The sequence below is a fragment of the Mya arenaria genome, chromosome 2 (genome assembly GCF_026914265.1).
Source record: "Mya arenaria isolate MELC-2E11 chromosome 2, ASM2691426v1".
In the NCBI taxonomy this organism is placed as follows: domain Eukaryota; kingdom Metazoa; phylum Mollusca; class Bivalvia; order Myida; family Myidae; genus Mya; species Mya arenaria.
In genome coordinates, this window is record NC_069123.1 from 37,624,407 (window position 1) to 37,642,046 (window position 17,640).

Genomic DNA, 17,640 nt, shown 5'->3' on the forward strand with positions numbered 1-17,640 from the left:
AAGAAATTCTCATGTCGTTATAATCAGCTAGTAAAAAATACCTTTATGTCGTAGTTTCGGTTCGCTAGCACTTAGAATAAATTGGTCCTCACTTCGGGGTCGAATGTCAAGGTCCTCGCTACGGGTGCAATACAAGTATGTGTGTGTGTGTGTGTGTGTGTGTCTCTCTCTCTCTCTCTCTCTCTCTCTCTCTCTCTCTCTCTCTCTCTCATTGATATTTAATGTCACAGTGTAATTCGCTTATGTTGAACTTTAAATCCGTAGCGTTCCATAATTTCACTTTACATGCTATACGTTTTTGTAACTGATCTCAAACTGGGGATATTATGTTTAAAGCACAACTTTTCTTTCAGGAAAATGTTAGTGGGCCCTGGTCATAAACGACTATCCGACAGGCCTAACAAAAAAGGACATCATTTTAATTGAAGACGACTGCTGTTGTGGTCAGACGAAAGCCAAAAAGGGTGAAATAAAAAAAACGTCCCAAGAAATTCCCCAGAAAGAGCATTTAAGCATTCGACTTATATGATTTTAAAAACGATTATAGTTGCAGAATGAATGTAAACACGAACTGTTTGATATATGTTTCCAAGTATACTTTTGCATGCCTTGTAAAGCCTCATTATCACTCCTGTATCTTTTGAATGTTTAATAGACTTAGATTTTGGGACACCAGAATCATATCGTTCCACATTTGCATTTTGTTCTGCGTCTAAAAATATATATTTTCATACCCGGAAATCACACGCCGAATAATCCAAATGCATAGAAATATACTGCCTGTCAATCAAATATATCGACTACAACGGCTATTTTGGATGACCTTCGTTTTAAATGTAAACACATACGCACTGGACTCCTTATAAAATGCTTTACTAACATGCTTGATATAAAATCAAATATGTTGGCATTTCATTTTTTATTAAAAGAATAAATCATGTAGTAACGGGTACAGAATACCTATAAATGTATGAAATGAAAATTACAGAGACAAACCGAGTAGTTAAAAAACAACAAAAATACGTATTCAGATTTTGTGAAAAGGCACCATTTCTATGAAAACGTTATATAACTTTGCTGAGAGCGCGAACTAAGAGCTTTTCGACAAGAGATAATGCATCTATTGGATATTAAACCAACAGCATAAGATTTCCGCTGTATAATTTAGGATGAACGATTGTTAACGGTTTAAACTATAAAAATTATCTGTCTACAGGCCAATGAAATTGATATATTTTAAAAGGTTGAGTTTGACAGATCTTAGGCGTTTAACGTTTGTTTGATCCATTTTATATGTGCAACTATACGAGCAATGCGCCTGCCATCTAAAACATTTAACTGAAGAAAATTTAAGACAAATGCCAAACCGATAACAACTTATAATACATACGCTTACTTATTTTTTGCTGTATTTTAACGGTGATTTGTTTTATAATCGGTGCGTGAAATTTTGATATTCAGTAATATGAACTAAGGCGCTGCCTCTACGGGCTTGAAGTATTATTGCTGGAATCGTAGTTCTTTTTATGAAACACATGTTGTACAATACATCGCGGCCGGCATTTTTGGCCTCTCGGGCCATCAAGAACAACTAGCTGTTTTATATAAACAAGTCGCAAACTTTTCAGTACATGTTCTTTCAAGTTAAGCACAGAGCCTTAATTTATGAATATTCATATGGCAAGGACGAAGAGGCTTTTTGAATGTGCTTTTCAGCTTTATAATTATTTTTATATCGGGTCTACAGTCCAGTACAGTCCATACTTTCAGTGTGTGTATACCACGTGATAAATTGCGTCATAAATGCTACGTCGGAAGGCAATATTTAAGATAACTTTGCTATTTCTTTACCATTGTAAATGAAACATAGCGCAGTCCACGCCGATTACGGAGCCCTACCTTCGTTCTTTAACCGAATTTTGATTGCGAGTTTAGTTTCTTAAAACACTTCGGCAAACCTTTCAGCCGTCTGACGGAGCACTGTCAAAACATTATTTTTTACCTCAACAACTTTGGAAACATAGACTGCCCTTTGTTTCATTTTAAATGGTGTTGTAAATGAAAAGTTATCTTTGATTTAAGTCTTCATTTTAAGCAATTTTGCCTTCCGACGAAGCAATATATAACGTTATTTATAACGTGGTTTATACTAGTGATGGACCGATGATCGCCGATAATCAATTATATCGGCAGACATTCGTAATTTGGCGATCGGCGACCACATCGTTCCATAATCGAATAATCGAAAAAAAAAGTTTGCTTGAATCTAGTAAATTTCCAACTTTATATAGCGCAGTAACTTAGAGCTAAGGGAAGTAACCGATATTTTGAGTTTTAACAGTTCTTTCATTTCTTTGCGTTTAAATAGCTTTATGATGGCGGACGGCCATCGATCTAAAAATATTTGATTACCCTGGATATCGGTCGTCCAGGTGCTGGACAAGTGCAAATTATTCCAGCGAAATGGTTAGGGTCATTCAAGCTCAGATTCTTATGAAACTAGGCTTGATCGACCCCAGATGTGCTCACATACAATTCATAAATGTATTGAAATGAACGTCAAGACCAATGTAAAACTGTTCGCCTTATTCCAGAAGACCAGAATGCTTTGTGTCAAAGGCGACTTCCGGTTTATTTCGCATTCAATTTTCTAGTTATCGATACGAGTGAAAGGAAGAGCATAATTGGCAAAATAGATTGATAGGTGAGTAAAACTATGAATTTCTACCGTTTTTGGTAAATGTCAATGAAGTTTTCGACGTTTATACCCAACTTCAGTACACATTTAAGTGGGTGGGGTAAAATAACAAAAGACTCATAGTAGTTCTCAAAGACTTCAATTACTTCTACTTCTACCGATTAGTGACCACCGTCATCATGTGGTCACTAACCGGTAGAAGTAGAATTAGAAGTAGAGAATACATATTGATTGTTATGAAATATGCATTAAATTGTGGTTTGTTGATTTTGCTATTAATTTAAATTAATAATATTTTGCAAAAAGTGTGAAATTGTTAAAATATGCAACTTTAAAGCAGTCAAGTAAATGAAGGTTAAAGCATAATTAATGTGATTAAGAAGGGCATTTAAATACTGACTGCTGTGCTGTATATAAACAAATATCCAGGTCATAGAATAGCAGCTTATAAATAATGTACTAGTAAATTGTAACTATTTAAATATCTGACTGATATTAAAGCTGCATTCTCACAGATTAAACATTTTGACAACTGTTTTATTTATTGTCTTCGAACGAGCCAATTTATGCAAATCTGCAAGAAAACCAGTAATATAAGACCGCTGACAAAACATCGGATCACAGATTGTCATATTTAAAAAAAATATATTAATGCATTTTTCTTAAACCGTTAGTAACGTTTTTTTTTTTTTTTTTTTTAAATTAGCCATAAAATTATAATTTTCAAATGGAGATATGAAAGTCGGTGATCTGATTTTTTTGTCAGCAGGCTTATATCACTGGTTTTCAGATATTTACGCAGAAATTGCCTCATTCCAAGACAACAAATAAAAAAAGTTGTCAAAACGGTAAAATCTGTAAGAGTGCAGCTTTAACAGCCTCTTTAGAGTGCTTTTATTATTTTCCTGGCTAACTTGGATGATGATAACACTATTTTATTTAATTTCAGAGATGTCCATTCCGGATGTTTCAGTCAGCCAAGTTGATGCTCAACAGGAGTAGGCAGTTGATACCATTAATCTGATAGCACCTGCTATATCAGTGGTTTTACAAGATATTTTTGTTCAAAACACAAGAGACTGGATTCGGTTCAAGAACAGAGATGAAGTAAATGAAGTGTGTCAATATGAATGAAAACTTTCCCTGACTGCAAGGACTAAAGAAATGCACACAAGTGACATAGATTTAAATGTTTGATACAAAAAGTAGACGTTTAGAACTTAAAATTATGACACAGGATATGAAACAACACTTCCTAATAGCCGATAACAGTCGAACAAGAGATTTTTCAAAAAGAAGAAAGATGGATTTTTAACCATTGGCAAATGAACCTTTAAAGGAATTATTGCATACCAAGGACAATTTATTGTTTTTGAATTGTATAATGTTTAATGTTATTATTAAATATGTTTATTAATATAATTGTCTATGATCTTCTTATTACAATGACTGTTTAACTCCCATAGTTAATATTAAAAAGACATAAAATCGATTTGTGGGCAATAACTAGCCACCCGGTTAACTTAGTTTGTAGGAGCGCCGTGCTAGTATACCGGCAGCCCTTGGTTCGAGATTTTTCCTATCATGTTACTTTAGTATTTTTATAGTCAATAAGCCCAGGTGTCGTTAGCGTACAGTAGGCCGAATATTTTCTTGGCCCCAATTCAAACAGCCTTGAGATTTAAATGAAACTTGGTACACATGCAAATTTTCAGAAACAGTAGGCTCATGTCCAGCAAGATCATACATAATATTTCAACACTTGAATGATTAAATACATCTGCTGCTATGTATTCAAATTTCCATAACTAAGATTGTTCATCATTGTTAATATAGTGCTCAAGTTTAAATCTGCATTCTCACAGACTGTCCGTTTTGACAAAAAAAATGTCTGAAAACCAGTGATATAAGAATGCTGATAGAAGATCAGGAAACATTTTTACATATCTTGACTGTTTTGACAAAAAACAATGTCTGAAAACACAGTCATATAAGATTGCTGATAGAAGATCAGATAACATTTTTACATATTTTGTTTGAAAATTGATATTTATGGTTAGAAGCGCTACTAGCATTAAGAAAATGGAGTCTTTTGACAGTGTTTCAAACAACTGAGATCTGTTCTATTGTGAATCATTTTATATGATTGACTGAATTGAAAGCAATGATACCACAATCAGTTAATCTGTGAGATTGCAGTTTTAAAGCTGCAGGTCCCTTAAGATCAGTTGGCAGGAGATCTCATCATATTTAATGAAGAATCATACATTCAATGATGCAATTCAACTTATTCATTTTGATTAGAATCATCATATTATGAACACCATGAGCTCTGATTTTTTTGATTTTTTATGACAAATTTATCATATCTGTAAAAAATGTCTGCTACTATCATACAAATTATAGCAAAACAAACAAAAAATGGTTTTACAGAATTAATATTTTTTAAATATCTAAAAAAAGAGTTGTTCATATAATAAAACATTATGATGCACATTTTAAATGTAAGTACAAGGACATAAAAAATATTTAATTTATATGATCATGGAATGATAATATATCTTATGATAATAATAATAGTTATAAGTGTTAAATACTAAGCACTAAACATATTATACATGTATGAATTTCAATATTAACAGTCAAAAAACAACAGTTCAACCAAGAAAAGAGATCCAACAAGTACTAGCAATGGGAATCCAACCAATATGACCTGACAACCTACAGTAGCGGTTCAATCATCACTTCATTGCGTTCAAATCAGGCTCAACTAGATATCCATCCATTAAATACAATCCAATCAACACTTGTGGTCAAACCAACACTTCTTGTTCATACATTAAAAGTTGTTCAACCAAAACATGTAAATCAACTGAGTATAGCTATCCGATAAACAATAGCTGTATATCCAACAGTGATTCAAATAACACTAGTTGTCCATCACACATTCTGTCCAACAAGCAGTCCAAACAACACTGATGGTCCAACCAACACTTCCGGTCCAACCATTTATAAATTTTCAACCAACACGTATGGCCCATCCAATATAGTGTCCAGTAAGCAATAGATGCCCAACCAACAATAGTGTTTCAACAGGCACTAGCTGTCCATCACGTTGCTACCAATCTAGCAGCCCTACCAATAGTAGTGAGGTTCTTCATTGATAGTAATGATCTCAGAAGATAACATCCGCATATTTGAATCATATCTGTAAAGAAAGGAATGGAACATAAAAAGTATATTTTTTATAAAAAAGGTAAGTTACTCTCAGACTTGTTTATGGATGGGTTTTAAGACAATCTGGACCCCAATTTAATTCCAGGCCTGGGTGTATGCGACTATTTGGGTGGCCATCATATTATTTAAACATAACTAACTAGTACCAAATCATTCAGAAGACTACACAGGTGACAGCATGATATAATTACTCTTTCTAAGTAAAATGTTTATTACATAGGAATAAAATACACCGAGCAGTATAAATATCATAATCTATATTGATGATGATTATATATGTTCATACATAAGACTATTACATACAGTAGTTATACCTGGTAATGTATAGATTTCTCATTATAGATTATGACAGTCAGATAGTAAAACAGACTAATATATTATTTGTGTTCATTTTCAAAACAAATGTTTAAGAATAGATGATAATTCTTTGTTGTTAATAATACTCCAATAAGAATAGTAACCGCAGTCTTTTCTGAACCATCTACCCCACCCACCAGAACTAACTGTCCAGGTAAACAGTCAAGCGATTTATAAATTATGACATTCAAATAATATCACAATAATGTAATATAAACTCATTAAAATGACAAATCTAATCAAAATAAATAAATTATAACAAACCTCGAATGATAATTAGTCCGTATTTAGCGCTGTCATTATACTTAGCTATAACCCGGAAATAAACCGGAGGTCACCCGGCCGCAAAGGATTATGGTCTATTGGAAAGTCGAGAATGGAAATGTTTGCCGTCCAACTCCGAGAATACGTAAGTTTTGCTTATTTAATTTCCAATTACTCGTTACTTTTAATAGCTAATGTCATCCAAAACCAATGTGTTATGTCTCAATTTTTTCAATTTAATTTTCAAAACTGGTTTAATTAATGCACCAGTCAATTGTAACCAAGCCCCCCCCACCACCCATTAATCAATATGCCAGAAATAATACCTGTTTTCTGACTGAAGCGTAAGAAATGAAATACACATGAAAACTAAGGTCCTTATTGATATATACATCAGAAAATGATGCTTTTGTGATACTGTCCGATTACAGTCGATTAATCGGATAATCGATCGTTCAGAGTCTCCGATTAATCGATTATGAAAATCCAAGCCGATTGCCCATCACTAGTATATACACACTGTACTTTGCATGGTCTCTTAGTATTTTGATTAGTAATGCACCAGTCAATTGTAACCATGGCTCCCCCAGGTCCGAAGAATAGAGGGGAGGTTGAATTTCGGTCCAGCCAAACCCGTCTAAAATCCCCTCCCTGCGGGTACGAACAGATGGTAAAATCCCCGCCAAATGCCCCCGTAACCCAGGGACCCTAGGTAAGGCCCATTTCCCGCTATATTTAAAGCGAAGACAAAACCACCACATTCTACCGTCACTCCGGGCCCACCATAAAGGTAAAAACACGGCCCATTTCCCGGGCTATCCCCGGTATACATCTGGACCTGGAGGGCGTGGTTACAACTGACTTGTGCATAATTAAGACTAAAGTATCCATTTCATAAAATATGTCGATTTTACTGCAACATTAGTAAATTTTTCTTTTGAACAAATACACCCGAAAGGTAAAAACATGGCCCATTTCCCCGGCTATCCCCGGTATACCCCGGACCACGGGGGGAGGCGTGGTTACAATTGACTGGTGCATAATTCAGACCATATTGAAAGAAATCGGCTAAGTAGTGTGAAGGAAATGGTTTCTATTACCAGATGTAAATCCTTATAAGTATTGGTCTTTCACACCTTCCATAAAGCAAGCAGTAAGTATTTCACAGTTTATTTATGAGTCCTTAATTTACATGGATACACTATCTACATACATTTATATACTAAAGCTATAAAATGTAAGATAAATATGCACATGGCCATTATTAATGAGTAATGTGAAATGCATACAGTTATGTTGCAGTAGAAAAATTATCAAATATTATAAACAAAAACTAGGTAGCATATAATTATAATGTCGATAAAACATGAGCATTCAGCTGATACTGAAGACATTCTTTTTTAAAAAGAGTAAAATATGAGTTTATATTCTTGTAACAATAACATTCAATACTCATATTTGAATATTTAACTTCAACACTATCCATTTCATAAAATATGTTGATTTAACTGCAGCATCAGTAAAACATTCTGCTACTACTAGAATTTTTACTACTACTACTACTACTACTACAAACTACTACTATACTACTACTACTACTACTACTACTACTACTACTACTACTACTACTACTACTATACTACTACTACTACTACTACTACTCCTACTACTACTACTACTACTACTACTACTACTACTACTACTACTACTACTACTACTACTATACTACTACTACTACTACTACTACTACTACTACTACTATACTACTACTACTACTTCTACTACTACTTCTACTACTACTACTACTACTACAACTACTACTACTCCTACTACTACATCTACTACTTAGTTCGAAATATCCTGGTGTGAACATCGATTGACCATCAAGATAAATCTGTACTACTATTACTACTACTACTACTACTACTACTACTACTACTACTACTACTACTACTACTACTACTACTACTACTACTTTGACTACTACTACTACTACTACTACTACTACTACTACTAGTACTACAACTTCTACTATACTACTACTACTACTACTACTACTACTACTACTACTACTACTACTACTACTACTACTACTACTACTACTACTACTACTACTACTACTACTACTACTACTACTTCTACTACTACTACTACTACTACTACTACTACTACTACTACTACTACTACTACTACTACTACTACTACAACTACTACTACTAATACTACCACTACTTCTACTACTACTTTTACTACTACTACTACTACTACTGCTGCTGTGCTGTTGCTGCTACTACTACTACTACTACTACTACTACTACTACTACTACTACTACTACTACTAATACTACTACTACTACTACTACTACTACTATACTACTACTACTACTTGTACTACTTGTACTGCTACTATTTCTTCTACTACTGTTACTTCTACTACTACTACTGCTTTCATTAAAAACTTTTGTTGTTAGTTTTGTTAATGATCGTTTGATCTTTATCTATACTTTGTTATCGTCACAGGTTGACATGTTCACAAATATCATCAACTTTTTCATTTCTACTAGAATATGTTATAATGCTAAACTACGAAGGAACTGGCTAGACGAAACGGTAAAAAGCTGTCTAAGTCCCTCGTTGTGAGCCTGCATTATCCACCGGATGTGACTAGGGCTCCTTTGATACAATTTTTGTTTGACAAACAGAAACGAAAGTTAAAAAAGAATGTACTTGTACTTATAAACAACACCAACATTTAAACATACCAAAAAGAAAGCTAAGCTAATAAATAATAAATATTAATCATTATGTTATTTTTGTGCATTCGTGCATTCGAGTTTGAATGTTCAAATCTAGTCTGAAATACAATAATATGCATATATATAGAACACAATACAATAATGCAAAATGTGTTTGTAAAGAAATAATTAATGCATCTATAACATAACTATCAATCAGAAGGGTTTGCTTTAGAATTTTCATCGTTCAATTAGTAGCATATATTGATTATATCGTTTTAAAATATCAAATGCTTATTTTGCAGAACGCTTGCATATAAAGTATTGCCTATTTGATTAATTTTCTGATATGAAAATCAATGAAAAATAAAAAAGTAAACACTGTCCAAAATGGCAAAACGAATAAAACATTAATAGATTCAAATACGTTCAATGATTTTAAAAATAAAATGTTTATTGACGGATGAATTACTAGTGTTCTGTTGTCATGAAAGTAATAAAGCATTCCAATATTGTTGCGTCGAAATAATTCTCATAATGTCGCATGCACGTTATAAAAAGCCTATCTTAAAAAGAAACAATATATAGCTATCGCATGCATAGCTAGAAGTTCGTGGAAAAGCTTGATAAAATGAAAACAATATGCAACATATCTTTAAAACTTTCATACAATAATAATCAGGTAATTTGAAATAAGAATGCGAGTTTCATCGTATAGCATTTTATTACGACAACGTAGTGATCACTATGGAAACAGGTGGTCGCGCATTCCTCCGCAGTTGCTAAAATAACCCATGACAATATCTTGTTTTGTTGACCACTCACATTGAAACAAAAAAAAAGGCGCGAAAGTTTGCACATTTGACGTGACGTAAATAACATGTGATGACGTGATTTTTTAAGTCAGTGCGTTTGTTTGTTTATTTCAAAGGAAGCATTTTAGACTGAATGGTAAATTTAAATTTTGTTTAAAATGACGCCAGAAGACAGATTCGAAAAACGGGCAGTGATACAGTTCTGTGTGAACCTAAGAAAACACCATCGCAAACACTTAAACTGATGAATGAAGCATCAAGTGAAACTCCAGTGAAGCGAATGCTCGTGTACAAGTGGCACAAGCGGTTCAGTGAGGGGCGGGACAGCATTTGTGACGACGTGAGGTCTGGGCGACCGGTTTCACAAACTACGGAGAGTGACGCCGTTGACGCTGATCGTCGAGTCACTTTTAATATGCAAGATGTTGGACATGAGTTATGGGTCGGTACGGAGGACAATGAAAGACAGTTTGGAAATGAGTCGAGTGAGTGCGCGTTGGGTTCCAAGGCTGCTGGCAGAAGATGGGATGAGCAAAAGAGTACGGGAATCACGCCGATTCTTAGCTCGGAACGAAAAGGAAGGAAACCGATTCCTTTAGAAGACAGTCACTTGCGATGAAACCTGGCTGTTTTATTACGAACCTGGGACAAAACAGCAAGGCAGTCAATGGAAGACTACCGGTTTCCCGCCTCCGAAGAAGGCACGATCATCCCGCTCGATAAGAAAGCATATGCTCATGGTCTTCTTTGATGTGCACGGTGTTATTTTACTCCATGCAGTTCCGCAGGGCCAAATTATGACAGGTGCTTACTATTCTAAGGTAAAGCGATACATAACAAAATTCATTTCTATCAATTTTAAGTCATTAATTAAATCTGTATAATACAAAATAATAATAAAGTTTGTGATTAAAAATATGGGATTGAATAAGTCTTAGTTTTAATTATGATATTTGATGAAGTACGCAAAACGCGACAAATGCATTATGCTATCAGCCTCAGTTATGTTCTCCATTTAAGGTTTTGAGGCGTGACTTGTACAGGGCCCTCATTAATAAGACCACAGGCGTTGCACGATGGGTGATTTTTCACCAGGATTATGCACCCGCGCATAGATCGGAGGAGGCCCTGACTACCGCGACAATCCAGCTTGAAGCGGAGATCCTTTCCAACCCCCTTATTCGCCGGACCTAGCACCATGCGATTTTGCCCTATTTCCGAAACTTAAATGTGAACTGAAAGGTAAACGCTTCAATGACTTAAGGAACTACAAAGTGAAGACACGCCTAACAAGTCAGAATGGTTCAGTGACATTTACCGGCAGTGGTTAGCGAGACATTGACGGTGTATTGCGGCGAACGGATCTTACTTTGAGAAATTATGTCGTTGACGATTCTGACGTTTGAACTGCGGGGGCTATACTGACCTCATGTTAATGAAAAAGCTATAGTTTCCTTTTTATTGTATGTATAAGTTTGAAATTTTAATTGGTCATTTACAGTTGAAATAGATTTTATAGCGAGTTGACGATCGTTGAAACATGTTAAAATGTGTTCGTAAGTTCCATCTGGAACGTTCCCCCGTACCAGGTGAGTCCCGCTCTGTGATGGAATGTTTTTTTTCTTTTATTATTCAATTTATGTAAATATAATTATGACATTTCAATAGATGAGATCTTTAAACATTAACAAAAATACTTTCAAAATAAAGCAAAATAACCCTTAAAAGACGTGATAGTGAACGAACTTCCTAACGTATGCAGTGAATAAAAGTTACTTTAGTCATGACGTCATAAAATATCGTCGCACGCGCTTATTGGTGAAATGTTTAAAAATGCGTTTTTCTATGTAGAAGTTTTGATACAAAATGTTATTTAAGAAATGCTAGAAAAACATATATGGCATTTAAGTCAGATAAGCCTTTTACCTGGCAACGCAGGCGCCCTCGGGTCGGATTTTTCTATCCGGAACGTAAACATTTGACATAAATTATTAGAGTTTTTATCTTTAAGCTAGGCTGGCCACATCACCAAAAGAGACGCGTTACGACTCGCTCACGTAAGGGTTAGACATGCATCATGAGGATGCAAAGATGGGCAAGTGCATTTTAGATATTGATATTGACAGTATTTAAGAATACCACCGTAATGTGTTTGGTGACATATCTTCTATTAAGATTGATAGGGAGGTAACTACAGATCAATTGACTATGATTTTTGAAAAGGAATAGGCCTGTGCAATGAGTAATACACCGAAAGAAAAATCTTAAAAGACGTTTCAAATGGTAGTCATTTCTTATATTTTGCAAAATTCTGACTGAAACAATAGCACTGCAGTAAGAAAACGTTAATTTGAACACTTTAAGAAAGTATCGAATATGAAATACATAATAAAATAATATAAGGTTCTATCGAACCTGAGCATATTCATAATGTAGGGTTAAAAATATTAATATGTAGAATGTAGCTTTATTCTAAAATGCATACGTGAACTATTAAATATACTTTTAATTTAGGTATAAGTTCAGGCCTGAGTAGTTTTATTATTCTAGTTGTTCTAACCCTGTTATTCAACATGTATAATACATTCATTTCCTGTTGTTGTAACTAAAAGTCTTGTATTGAATTATTTTGTATCGAGTGTTAATATTGTTTAAGAGTGTGTTATGTGGGATTATATCCTCATTGACTTATTTATATTGAACGCACTTACACACTCTTAATTAAGCTTAACACTTATCATGAAATTCATATGAATACTTTAACCACAGCACTTGTCTTCTTGTATGTACATCCAGTTAAACAATCAGCAGACATTAAATATCAATTGTTCGAAAAGTTCGCATTGGTTCCAAATTACAATCTGATATTATAATAGTTTGAAAGTGGCTCCAACATCGTGTTTTTAGGTAATAATTCGTACGTTTTGGATCAATTCAATTTTAGTTCATGGTCATTATCTATTTATACAATAATGTTTTGCTTCAGTACATATATAGTCCTGAGTTTACTACACATCCAGGTTTATATATTACATAACGTGTCCCAAAGCATATCTAATACTTTTACATTCTATACTTGGCGTGCAAGCTTTGTGTAAACAGTGTTTATTCATACGTGGAATAAGAATGATACTTCTCTCTGAAGGGATTAAATATCAAGCAATAAAAGGTCTATGAATATTTAGCAACAATTAATCATGAGTTTTGAAAACTGGATACTTATGACGAAGATGCCCACAAGCCAAATGTACTTGTTTGCTGTTCTGTTCATACTTGTGCGAGGTAAGTTTTTTGTTGTCAGATAAAATAAAGGATCTCATAAATATTTTAATATTTTAAAAAATACATAAAGAAATTGCTGTTATATTGCATATCTTTGTAAATGTATATCAAGGTTCAAAAACCAAAATGCTAAATATCCCAATATATTACATTGCCTTTAACATTTACAATCATTATATCTCGAGAAAATACAATAAAACAAAAACATAATGAATAAATAAACTTGTATAGACGAGGTTTAAAACAAAATTCGAATTTTAAGGACACTGTTTTAAACTACAATTTAGAACAATACATATGTTTTAACTTATATTTGTATAAGCTATTATTTGTCTATCGAAATCAAATAAATAACATCAGCAGACGTCAAACATAATAATAACAAAATCCGAACATATGCAGTATGAGAATCCCGGCCCATATCTAAAAAATCCGCTATATGTATCAATTCCTCAAGAGATCAAGTGCATTATATCTTTGAATTATGATATTTAGCGTCAAATAAATAAATTATCCAGCAGATAAAGATATTTGATTTTGTAAGTCTAAACTGACCTAATGTACGTTAAATCGTTGCACATCAAACTTTGCAATCGTGTCTGTTATAAAGGAAACATGACATGGACCAAATTTCGGCATTAAATTCATTGTAATTGGTTCAAACCTATAAATTAATGTTCATTCCATTTTTTAAAAGATATACACCTTCCGAAAAACAATATTAATTATCATCAAGAATTCCATTTGAATACAATTGCATACGAATACATTAGTTTTGTTGTTGTTTGTTACAGTTGTCTGTACACAGGAGTGTACTGCTCAGAATTGCCTAAGATGTCATCAAAATCATAGCAATTTCTGTTCAAAATGTATATCCGGATACTATGTGAGAAACTTAAGTTGTTATAACTGTGGACCACAATGCCAATCTTGCGCTTCATACGGCTGTAACTCGTTTATGAAGGCTACTGGGGAAACACATGTGATAAGAAATGTGCGCAAAAGTGTACTTTGTGTCTGAAATCTAATGGTTATTGTCTGTCATGTAAACCTGGACACTACCTTTCTTATGGCAAATGTACCACTTGTGGTACGCACTGTGTAGTATGTGGCCGAAGAGAGTGTACATTGTGTTATGACGGATACTGGGGAAGTTCATGTGATAAAAACTGTGCGCAAAACTGTGTTTCGTGTAGTAAATTGGTTGGTTATTGTCTGTCCTGTGAATCGGGATACTACTTTCATCGTGGCAAATGTACCACATGTGGTAAACACTGTGCAGTTTGTGGCCCAAGACGTTGTACATCATGTCATGACGGATACTGGGGAAGTATATGTGATATAATGTGCGCAAAACTGTACATCGTGTATTATATGGGATGGTTATTGCCTGTCCTGTAAACCTGGACACTACGTGAACAATACTTTTTGTTATCCATGTGGAACCCATTGTTCTTTATGTGACTCAACCGGTTGCCAATCTTGTTTTGACGGATATTGGGGAAGTGCATGCGAAAACAGTTGCGTGTCACGTTGTAGCGAATCTAAATGTGAAAGGTCGAATGGTAATTGTTTGTCATGTGTTCTTGGATATTGGGGGAACAAGTGTGAACATCCCTGTGAACAACACTGTTCAACATGTAACAAAAGAAGCGGCGAATGTATATCTTGTAAAAATGGATATTGGGGACATCAGTGCACTGCGTGTGGATCACATTGTGAAGCATGCAATCAATCCAACGGCTGTTCGGGTAAAATATGTTGTTTTTGAATTGCAAAACTATTTAAAACGTTTTTGCACCCGATAATTTCCTAGTGTTTGCCCATACAACCATTGAAGTGTTACCCTTGCATAATACACTAATTAAAACACATTGATAAAATCGAAAAGAAATCGAGAATTAGCTTTCTTTTGTCTCTTATGTACATCTGAAATATCTAACACATTATGTAAGTATTGAACATGTCGTTGAAAGAAACCACGTCCAAACCTTAATATATAACTGGGTTGAAAAAAACAATAGGCAATAACATAGCTTTTATTCTGGTTTGACAAAAATGAGAGGTGTCATTTCAATGTAACTAACATCAAAAAATAAAACAGAAATAATGAAGTTGTATGATACTGATAGTTTGCAACTATAATATGTGGTATGAAGTGTTTAAAAGACAATTTGTTAAACTAAATTATTATATTGAAATGCAATAAAAATGTATCTACTGAATATATTTTATGAAGCAATGCTACATCAATGAATGTGAATTCACAAAAACGTTTCCATTTCATATTAACAGATATTTTTTAAATATCATAAAATTTTGCCGAAAACTGCTTAAATTGGATTCGTATTCAATTCTAGGTTTTTCGACAATGGATGACTTGGCGAGGGATATAATATATGGATTTTGCTTGTTTGATAACAGCTTTTCATTTGATTTCGGATATGGTAGGTTGATTAGTGTCAACGGAGATAGGTGTATACTTCTATCTTTTTTCTGCAGACGTTGGAAATAGAAGTGAAAAACAGACCACAATGACAGAAGCACTTGGAGGGGGTCTCGGTGGAGGCGTTGTGGGGCTTATAATCCTTGCAATAATTGCTATGCTTTGGTTTCGTAAAAGGTTCGTAACAATTGTGAAAAACACATACATTTATTACGTCATTAATAAAGAAAAGAAAAAGACAGCATGGATAGAAAATGATAAAAAAATGATAGGTGAACTTAATATTGGATTATACCGGCTTTCATGCATATCTGAAGATAAAAACAATACAATGTATAGCTTTTGACTGAATATGAAGTTTATATCTCGTTTAATTTCAGTTTATTTGTACAAATACATCGACACAATGTTTTGCTACCAAAATAACGACAATGACATTCATTATATTTCCAGTAGCTTATCTTGTCAAAGCGTCCTGTTACACACACGAGTTTGTTAACACAAACAACATTTTTTACAGAGTATATAACTCTCCGTTGGTTGGCACCTTACAGCTGTTCGACTAATGAAAAGGTTGGATATATACAAAGTGTAGAATAACAGTTTTTATATCAATGTACCGAGGTTTTGTTTCTGGGAATATATTAAGGCGTAAATAATCGACCGATGATGTATTTCAGGGGAAGGTCGAACACGGAACGCAATAATTCACTTCATGACGGTAAAGTTATTCAATAAATTTGTATCGTTTCGATTAATTTGCATCTTATAACTGTCTTTTTCAACCTACTAGCTTTGTCTTTGGCACAAGCGGCAATTATAAAAACGAAGTTTCGCTTGTTTAAAATGGTATGTTTATAAAAGTTCTTTGCACGTAATCACATATGTTTCAATGCTTTAGCCCGAAAAGATTATGACACAGTGGATGCTAATTTGCGTGAGGTTGAGCTCAATGATCTTAGGTATGAGGCTCTTCAAGGAACAGATGTTCACACGATGGAACAAACAACTGACTATTCAAACGTCTCTGAACATGTAAACGACAACATCACATACGTAAGAAACAATTATATGATATTTATGTAAGGAAAACAGTTCCACTGCAATTGATTTTCCTTCGAAACCCGTTCGCTCGATATCGCTTGGCTCGATGTCCTCGTCGTCTCGAACTTGATGTAAAGGACATTGAAATTTTTAAGTTTAAGCAATGCGTATTACATCACTTACTCTACATCGATTTGGATTTAATTAACATCTTGCTTTATTTTTTTACATTAAATGGTATATTTATTCGCAAAAAAACCTGCTAAGACTGAGCAAAGTTGTATGCAGACGTAACTGAACTTAACTCGGGCATGATTTGAAACTTCATTTTAAGCACAACTTTTATTTCAGCAAAACGTTCGTGGCGGATCACTATCTGATTGAGTCTTAACACAGAAAGACAGTGTTTCCAATGGTGATGGCAGCAACTGTGATCAGACGAAAGTAAAACAGGACAGACACGGAAAATAATTATTTCTTATATTGTAAATTCAAGTTTGCAAGTCATATATTGTATGATATTATTTTATGTAAATCCGAATTGTTCAACATTTCTTAGTACGTATACTATTGCATGTACTGTAATTCGTTATCAACATCATAATACATGTTGACGGTTAAACAGACATAGACTTCGTTCCAGTGAAAAAGTGATTGATATATAAAACAAATTTCATGTATTTTTATTCAGAGCCATATATAAAACCAATGTATTCAAGTGAAAAAAATGTTGCTTTTCTTTTTTATTAACTACAAAAGTAA

At 33.9% G+C, this 17,640-nt stretch overlaps 1 protein-coding gene across 1 annotated transcript; it reads left to right on the forward strand.

Moving 5' to 3' along the window:
• The first annotated feature begins 13,172 nt into the window (after window positions 1-13,172).
• LOC128218617 (uncharacterized) lies at window positions 13,173-17,593 on the forward strand. Its single transcript, XM_052926327.1, has 5 exons — window positions 13,173-13,388; window positions 15,891-16,011; window positions 16,515-16,555; window positions 16,736-16,890; window positions 17,230-17,593. Exons 1-5 carry the CDS (start codon window positions 13,304-13,306, stop codon window positions 17,260-17,262), a joined length of 435 nt encoding a protein of 144 aa, XP_052782287.1. The 5' UTR covers window positions 13,173-13,303; the 3' UTR covers window positions 17,263-17,593.
• Window positions 17,594-17,640: the final 47 nt, after the last annotated feature.

Coding starts and splice junctions, on each gene's coding strand:
- LOC128218617 (XM_052926327.1), top strand. CDS start 13,304: ATGAGTTTTGAAAACTGGATACTTATGACGAAGATGCCCACAAGCCAA. Junction 13,389..15,890: donor TCTGTTCATACTTGTGCGAG/GTAAGTTTTTTG, acceptor TTTTTTCTGCAG/ACGTTGGAAATAGAAGTGAA. Junction 16,012..16,514: donor ATGCTTTGGTTTCGTAAAAG/GTTCGTAACAAT, acceptor GATGTATTTCAG/GGGAAGGTCGAACACGGAAC.